Raw genomic sequence first — 10,000 nt, 5'->3', positions numbered from 1 at the left:
TCCACGTTCAGAAGACTTGAAAGTCTACTTAAGAAGCTTTGTAGCGCCGAATGCGCAGTTGTTTTTAACAAAACATATATATATATATATATATATATATATATATATATATATATATATACTGACTTTTCTTGAAATCACAGGAGGCAGTGATCTCTGATTCAGATCATTCAATGTTACAAACTGATTTTGTAAATTATCATTTTACATAACTTATTTGTGCATTTCACAATACTCCAATTTGTGGTAACGAAAATGACATTCAATTTGTGAGACATTTCCAGTCGTATTTTTTTCACCAAGCTTGTCTTTTGTATAAATTTATGTGCAACTAGAACTGTATCACGATGCCTAATGGTCACATTTTATTTTGCAAATGTATTGTATACTCTTCACCTAGGAATGTATGCATACATATTTGATATATTCCTTTAGCTTTTTATTTATTATAGTTTAATGCTAAAATCATGTCCTATCATATATAATTGTAACCATTTGTAAAAAGAAGTACATTTCTATACCTTAAAATTGGATAACATTGATTAGGAATTTATATATTTTTTTAATGACAAGGAGACGAATTCTCGTTTTTTGAGTAGGAGACGAAATGTCCTGGGAAGAGATATCCTACAATCATTGTGGAGTCTGTTCCCAGCTCTGAGTTCGGTGCACGGACATAAACTCACAAGACAAAGGTCACAAGACATTAGCTCACGAGACAAAAGATCACAAGTCATAGGCTCACAAGATATTATCACATATTTGATCGAATTATATCAAACAAATACATAATTAGGGAATGGAAATATCACTTCACTCCAGTCTGATGCTGTGGCTCACAGCACTAAGGAAGTCCTCCATAGACCTATGCTCAACTACTAATTGCTGCGGACGTCCCTTTCCCTATTGATGGTGTATACGTATGAGAACATAAGAATAAAGGAGACTACAAGAGACCATAAGGCCTACACTAGGTAGTTCCTTGTCCATTATCACCTATCATCCCTATCCATAAATTTAACAATCTTCTATTAGATTGGTAAATCAGTTATCGCATATTTCCTTCCTAAATACAAATTTGTCCAGTTTAAAATACATTACCGTGAGTCCTTTCTCGCTGTCTTAGTATGATGACATCACCCTTATTAAATCCCTTTATCCACTTGAACACCTTTAGTAGATCATCCCACGTCTTTCCAGCGAGTATAAATTAAGTTACTTAAGCCTGTCCTCGTAATATAAAATTATGAGCCCATGTATCATTTTGATCATTCTTCTTTGTACTGATTTTAGTGAATTTATATCCATTCTATAGGCCGGAAACCAAAACTGTACCACATAGTCAAGAATGAGTATAACTAACGCCAGATAAAGTTTGATAACTACCTTTGCTTTTTTATTCGTTACCATGCTCACAATGAACATCTAATGCTCTGTTAGCTCTATTCCTGGCGCTACTTCACGGGCTTCTGAATTTAAGGTCAGGTCTCACTAGCACGCCAACGTCTCTCTCCCACCCAAGTTTCTCTAAAAGGGTGTTATCTAAGCAATACATGCTTTCTGGTTAGTGTAAACCTACGTTTAACACACTGCACTTTGAGATATTGAAGTTCATTTGCCATTTTTTCTAACTCGTTATCTCATCATGGCAACACTAGTGAGGATACAAAATAGTAATGATAGTAAACCTTTATTAATAATAAAATTTGCTTTTTAGCATGATTATTTTAAGCGTCCAGCTGAGAAATGTCCATCTGAGACAACGTCGTTAAATGTGGAAAACTTATCTCTTGTGAGTTTATGTCTCGTGAGCTTTTGTCTTGTGAGATTATAACATGGAACCCTGAGTTCTGCTATGCATCTTCGTCGGAGATTAGTTCCAAGAGGTGCTGTGCAATCTTATAAGGATTTATGATACCGAATGTCACTAAAAATTCAGTTTCTCCACTCCCACCTCAACTTTTTCCCTCCGAATCTCGTAGCAGTGAGTGATGAGCTTTGAGAACGGTTTCCACTAAGACATTTCCGAGATGGAGAGAAACTACAAAGGCAACTGAAACCCCAGCATAATGGGGGACTTCTGCTGGAAGCAGTTCTGTGACATTCTGGAGGCAAAGTACACAAGATTGTCAAAAAAAGTCTGATGAACCACGATTTATGTGTATTGTATTATCCAAGTAACTTAATTCCATCAATGTTTTGTACCTAAGCTGTAATATACCATTGTAAAAGATTAAATACACACATATTTTGAATTAAAATGGAATGTGTGAAAGTACAAAAACTAGAGGCGATAGAGCAAAACTGTTCAGAAATTTAAATTCACCACATTGAAAATAGTAACAAGCACCTTTTCACACCCATACCTTTCAGCTAAAAAAAAAAAAAATGTAAACCAGTGTTCTGCACGATTGTACTGGATTATGTTAGCTTTTAAAAATCATGCGGTCTTCCCTGCGTGACCCAAGGCTAATCAAATCCAGTGAAGCTATGAATGTTTATATATAAAAAACGTTGTTAATTTCCTATACAATAACAATTACATATACGCACACAAGTAGCTAATTGATCATCTTTTGAGAAAGGGATATACTGGGAAATATGACAAGATATTATGACATATACATTCAATGTCTGTAATTAGTTACTAAATGGTAGGTTCAGCTTTGAGGAAAATAGTCGCGTCCCAAGTGTTAGAGTTACGTTACCTTATTATTATTCCTTCTTAGTGGCTGGCACAATCCACCGTGATCTTTGATCAGGTGCTGGACCTGTAATCAACATGTATTACCCTCTCAGATGAGATATCAGAAATCGTACTTAGACTGATCTATGGGCAATACTGTGACCTTACAAACGCACCTCATCTATTTACCCAAAGGGGCAGCAACTGTTTGCAGTGTTTGTGAAGCCTCCAAATCCTTTGCGGGACTTGATTTCAGGTGTGTATCGTCGAGAGCCCTCGATAGTAATCAACACACCAGCAAGCCGTGTGTGTGCGTGCGAGTGTGCAGTATACAGGGGTCTTAGTCTGAGTTTATTCGCGAATAGTTTCGCAGGTATAACTTTTCAAAGCATACCTGGGAAATTAGTCAGGAATAAACTCAGACTAAGACTCCTGTGTTTCCTACTCCATTTACGTCAACCTGTCAGAATGTCTCAACACACACACACACACACACACACACACACACACACACACACACACACACACACACACACACACACACACACACACACACACACACACACACACACACACACACACACACATATATATATATATATATATATATATATATATATGTATATACATTTACACTGAATGGTTCCCAGTGATCAATTAATATCTTTTTTCAACCACAAATCACTTTTAATTCCATGCCATCGCAGTCGAGACTGAAAAATCGCTCGATGGAGGCCTCCATTGAGCGATTGTTTGTCTCGACTGCGATGGCATGGAATTAAAAGTGATTTGTAGTTAAAAAAATATATATATACATATATATATATATATATATATATATATATATATATATATATATACATATATATATATATACATATATATACATATATATATATACATATATATATACATATATATATACATATATATATACATATATATATATATATATATATATATATTGAACGTGTGTATATGTGCGTGTGGATACTAGACCATCAAAGTGAGAAATGCCCTGAATAAGCTACCGATTATAGCTTTCTTCCCAAAACACCTGTTACTATCTACCAGTTATCTCTGGCCAGTTTATATTTGGCGTATAATATCACTTTATGCTTCCCAAATCTTATCAAATTCATTCATTGATTAGATATAGTACAACGGTGAGCTACTAAACTCAAACCGAATATAAGAAACAATTTATACAAAAATTGACCGAAGTATCTGAACCTACAGTATTTTCTCTTTCTCGAAAAAATACATATATGTAGATTTGGAGAGGACTTAATGCATACCATTAAATTTCTAGAACATATTGATAACATCACAATTGTAAATATTTTAATTGTAAATAGTAAGAGGACGAGAAATAATGTCCTTAACCTCTCCGGATGTAGATGCCAGCAAAACGATAGTCACGCCATCAATAAATGGACCAGACTGAAGTGATTGAACACGATACTTTTTCGAATGTCGGAATTTTTTTTCGACTAAACACATGAACATTATTTTATCATTACATATTATTTCGTCCACTCTCATTAATGGAAGGGTTTCCTTTTCGTTCTTTGATCACCCACGCTGGGATCGTTGTAGCAACACCTGCTACGGACATTCTTTTGTGACTTGACACAGGTGCAAACTTCCATTCTCTGTTGTATTTGGGGTCGACACACACACACACACACACTCGTGGCGCAGTGGTTAGAGTTCCTGGCTGCCACTACGGCGGTCCGAGTTCGAATCCCGCCCAGGGCTGAAATAATTTCATTATCGCTGCGATGCGAGTAGTTACTCCAACTCTCGTGGGCGGGGAGTTGGGTGTGTGTATGCGTGTAAGGTCACATCATATCCTATAGATCGGTCATATATATGAGCTCTGAGCTCTCTTCCGGGAGGGAAGTAGCTGTCGATCACGAATTCCGTCACGTGATCCAAGACCATGGTGAAGCGCACACACACACACACACACACACACACACACACACACACACACACACACACACACACACACCTACGCGTAATGTACATGGACACAGGTGCAGTTTACATACATAGGTGCGTGTTTCTACATTCCCATTTGTGATTCACCATGGTCTTGGACCACGTGCTGTACTCTTGATCGACTGTCATTACCCAACTGAAGGAGAGTTCAGAACTCATATAGCTCAATTTATGGGTAATGCCGAGATCTTACACACCCAGCCTTTTGCCCAAAGGGGGCAGTAACGGCTGCGAGTACTGTGTGTGTGCTACACGCGTGCGTGTATATACTAGGAGGAAGTTCCTCACGCATGGTTGAGCCCGCAGCCATGTATGGTCCTTGATTCAAGTTTGTTCCTTTTCGGTTATCGGTACACATGTGGTAATTTTGTCATTTCCCCTTCACTACTTCATGCCCCTAACAAATAAAAATAAATAAATAAAAATGAATATATAAATAAATGAAAATAAGTCAGCAAAAGTATGTATAAATAAATAAATTAAAAAGAAAAATTAGAATAAACAAATGAAAATAAATAAGTGAAAATGAAAAATAAATGAAAATGGATAAATGAGAAAATGGAAAATAATGAAAGTAAATAATTGTAAATAAACAAATTAAAATAAACAAATAAATGAAAATAAGTAAATAAATGGAAATAGATAAACAAATTAAAATAAATTAATAAGTGAAAATAAAATTATAAATGAAGATGGATAAGTGAAAAATGGAAAATGATAAATGAAAGTAAATAAATGAAAATAAACAAACAAATTAAAATAAATTAATGAATGAAAATAGATAAATGAATGAAAATAAACAAATGAATTAGAATAAACAAATGAATGAAAATAAAGAAATTAAATTAATAGATAGATAAAAATAAATCAATATAAATATGTAATTGAAAAATAACAATGAAAAAATACATACAAGTAAATAAAAAAAATCTGAGAAATATATAAATAACTTTTATTCTCCTTCCGTTCCAGTACACTCCTTCAGTCTCTCCTTATGATCAGGTCTTGAAGCCGCCAAACAGATCTGGTCCGATCCAACCAGACTGGATCGTGTGTGTACTGATATCGGTTTGTCCGACCGACATAAACACAACCCAATCTCGTCAGGTCCGGTAGGCTAAAAATCCAATCCTACCGTGGATGGGGTTTTACTCCACCCCTTCAGTGCGATATCGCCCCCAAGGATAGAAACGCTGGTTATTGCTAACAAGAGAGAAAGAGAGAGAGAGAGAGAGAGGGTCCTTAAGAACATGCTGTGGTCATCCCACTCTGAGATGATTCAGAGATCGACGAAATTATCGAAGATACAGCGGGAAAGTAATAACTAACTTTATTAACAGAAACTACACACCTAATCTGAGTTGTTATCGAAATGAACTTAACATTAGTTAATGTTGACTGATGATGCAGATACACGGAGCGAAAGCATGAACATACACACTGAAGTCATGCAACACTTTGGATGACACCTGATGTCCATCACCGTTTCTTGGTCGTAAGATGTCGCCTTGTCAGGAACCATTGTTTATTTTTCCCTAATCACACTTTCTCGTCCGTTGCCGCATCTGTTGTGCCGCTTCCAGGTCCGTGCTCCGGTTCTGCGTTTTCAGAACACCGAAGACAGGGTAGCTTCTGGTAAAGAGCCGCCTTGTACTTCGGATGGCAGACTGCATACACGACTGGGTTGTAAGCGGTAGTGGCCTTGGCTAGCACAGAACACCAGGAGGCCAGGAGCGGCGTCACTAGTGACCTGTTGGTGAGCCCAGCAATGATGACGACGACGTAGGGCGTCCAGGCGACGTACCAGAACAAGGTAGTGACCAGCGAGACACGCGCTACCTTCCAATCAAACGATCTCTTCCTGGCATTGAAGTCTCCCCGAATGCTCTCGACCCCCATCTTCTGGGCCTGTTCCCGCATCCCCTTCTCGTGGTGATGGGCTGAAGACACGATGAACCAGTAGCAGTAGGTCAAGAACACGAGGGTCCCGAAGTAGCTGAAGCTGATGAACGCCCACAGGTAACTTGTGTTCATCAGGTCGAGGGAAAGGTAGTTGAACCCGCAGACTGTCATGTTGCCTTCTGGAACGTAGCTTCCCCACCCGAAAAACGGGGCGAGAGTCCAAGCCACAGACAGAAGCCATAGCAAAAGGATTTGCAGTGCGGCTTTTGGTGCAGACAGGGATTCACTAGTTATGTCCTGGAATATGAAAATAATGATAATAACAAAGAAAATAACAATAACGAATTTGTGTTACTGTTCAATATGTAGAATCGATAAGATGGCGTGTATACGCACACATAACTATCTAATGATTCATTTTTTTTAACTTTAGTATTTCAAGTTTTAAAGCGACGCAAATGAAGTGTATTCCAAATAAATGCTAATAAAGGTAACACGTGACTAACCTTGAATTTTATTGCAATTTAATATCTTATATTTTACGGAATCCCTTTAGCTTTTCTAGTTTTTGTGTGACATAATTTTTGTGTTTCTTTATAATTTTCTTTTAGAAGGCATAACAGGTATGATTTTGACTGGTCCCTCAAAAAAATACAAAAGTGAAATCTACACATGGATGCAGTGTTAATTGAGGTAGAGAAAGCCCGCGAGAACAAAAGTAGATTCATATAAGCCACAAGGAAAGAAATGATAACAGAATCCACTTATATTTTTCACGACTGGACACACAAAATAAGTAGAATGCTGCTGTACAATATGCCAGAATAGATCATCGAGAATATGGTAGGGTGCTGATCCTAGTTTGAGTTTTTACTCCCTTAACGTTTCATCCTGACCAGAACTTCCCCATAAAGTCGGAAGAGACGCGAGGGAGTCAAATCTTCAACTGTTTTCTGAGTTTACCTCACCACACTACTACTAATCTGTCTTCCATTACCTCAATCGAGGGTGTGGATATATATATATATATGCAAGCCCCCGATGTCCAACAATCTCCTGCCACATGCCTCCTGAGCCACGATACAAGCCCTAATAAATATTCCTTAGTACTCCCATAAAATCCAATCCTGCGCGGGCTAGTGGTGTAGGCAGTCCATAATCAATTTTCAGAAATTTCTCTGCCGAGAAAGTGATTGAGTGGAGGGATGGGGACAAACCTACTAAAACGAGGCTAAGTAAACATGAAGCAATGAATGTGACGAATAAGAAAAGTGACAAACTTAGGATATAAAGAATGAGTTATAGATACAACGAATAATTAAAGTGACAGAAAATAGAAACAATATATCGCTACTGTGAGACTTAAATTGTGGAGAGGTGAAGTGGGAAGCAGATGGAAATGAGTTGTCGGGTAATACACAACTCAGTATAGCAATGGCTAACATAATGACACAATGGGTGAAAGAACCAACAAAATATTGAGGTGATGATACTCCAGGAAGATTGGAACTTAAATCTAAGAAGAAAAAAAATCAGGTGATTGAAACATTAGACATGTGTTCGATGGGTAAAAAATAATAAAGTAGGATTACAAAGGATTACAAAGGCGGAGTATACCGACAGGAGACCTTTTGGTTCATATCTAGGTAGGATTTTAATTTGCTTTCAAGATGGGGAAGACTGGTTAGAAAATAATCATACAAAGAAGAAAGGAGGATACAACTTTGCACAATCTAATCATGCAGGACTTAAAATGTACTTTGAAAAGCAGACTGGAAAGAAATTAATGAGATAAAAGAAACAAAGACAAAATCCTGAAAACTTATAACGCGGTGGTAGGAAAATACACGCCAATAAGGTTTGGCTTTCAAAAGATGCACAATACCAAAACAAAAGAAGGTTGATGCATGGGAGAGGTGGGGAAAGAGAAAGACAAAAAATACAAAAAGAAATAATAATAATTCCAGTGAATCAGAAATAAATACATGGATTAGAATGTTGAAAATTGTATAATTGACGGGTATAAAGATGAACTTCTGTTATTTTACCGATTTGCAAACTGAAAATTGAAACACAGGAGTATTCAAATTAAAAGTTGAGAATATAAGATATGAACAAGCCAGAATGGAAGCTGAAATAATTATTTAAAAAAAATATCAATTGGTAATCACCAATTAGAAATGTGACGAAAATAAGTTAAAGAAAAATTAACTCGAGTTTGAATGAATAATCCAGGTTGACAACATAAATTAATTTAGGTAAAATTTTGGTAAATGACGAAATGTAGAATTCAGAAGAATAAATAAGCTAGGCCGATAACATATTTGAATTAACACACGCACACACACACACACACATGGGAAAATAAAAAAGGCAAAAAAAAAAAAAAAATGATGAGTGAACAACAAGACTGGAGAACCACAAAGCCATTCAGCAACATTAATGAAGACATTCTTAGTGTTCTTCTTTGAACATGGATTTGCATAGCATCTTTGGCCAGCGAGGCAGGGTTTTGGTTGATTCTGACAACTTACATACTTGCAGTAATCCTTCTCTAATCGGAAGTCTTCCCCTCCTTTGTACTCCAGGACAATTTAGTCTTTATAATGTTAGACTGAGGGGGTGATTGGTAAGACAGTATTGAACAGGGTATCCATATTCAAACCAGAGGGTGTGTGGTGTCCAGTTAACTTTCTTTTTCTATATTCATAGTCAGGGGTTCTCTACCTGTTTTCATGTTAGTCTCATATTTATGTGCTTCTGTTGCTTTTCTACCTTCCTAGAGAGACCATTTTCTAAAACTTAATTTAACCACTTAACACCCACAAACTGCAGTTAGTTTTCAATCCGTGGCTCCAGTTATGAAATTCTGATGACTTCCCAATGGATTTATGAGGTTTTTGGTTGAAGATCAATGCTCAGGGCAGTAGGTCCTCCTGGTATGATAGACTTCCAGTTCTCAGGTGTAAAGGCGTCCCCTTTTTCACTCCTGAATTGACAGGATTGAACCAAAAAAAATTCGTCTCCTGTTTAAATTCTCGGTAATAACTGAAATATATATTCATGTTGCTCTGATGTCCCCTCCCTATCAGCAGGCATTGTGGATAATGTCACTTTTATTCAGAAAAATGCCAAAGAAATGGAAATAATAATGCCTAATTTTCTCAATCTGTTTTGGTAATATGATACCTACGACAATGCTACATTATTATAACTTGAAATTTCAGTGTCAGGTTACCCTTTGCTTTTCGTTTTTTTTTTTTTTTTCATTCACGATCCGGTTTATGAACTGAGTACTCTGTTAGTCAGCCGGATGGCGCGCAATGAGAAAATACACACAAAAGAAAACGGAAGGATAAAATGAGAATGATTTTGAATTAGAAGAGTTGTGAGGTGACATGAAGT

General features: G+C 36.8%; 1 protein-coding gene across 1 annotated transcript in view; it reads right to left on the bottom strand.

Moving 5' to 3' along the window:
- Positions 1-5,529: 5,529 nt before the first annotated feature.
- LOC143037239 (rhodopsin-like) overlaps positions 5,530-10,000 on the bottom strand; it is a 6,364-nt gene continuing 1,893 nt past the window's right edge. The window contains exon 2 of the mRNA XM_076205364.1: positions 5,530-6,892. Within this exon, the coding sequence (XP_076061479.1) occupies positions 6,233-6,892 (660 nt within the window). The 3' untranslated portion in view covers positions 5,530-6,232. The remainder of the gene's footprint in view (positions 6,893-10,000) is intronic.

The sequence above is a fragment of the Oratosquilla oratoria genome, chromosome 22 (assembly GCF_046742065.1).
Source record: "Oratosquilla oratoria isolate Oo_2021 chromosome 22, ASM4674206v1, whole genome shotgun sequence".
NCBI lineage: Eukaryota > Metazoa > Arthropoda > Malacostraca > Stomatopoda > Squillidae > Oratosquilla > Oratosquilla oratoria.
Note: the sequence above shows the minus strand (reverse complement) of the source record. Positions and strands in the feature narration are given on the sequence as shown.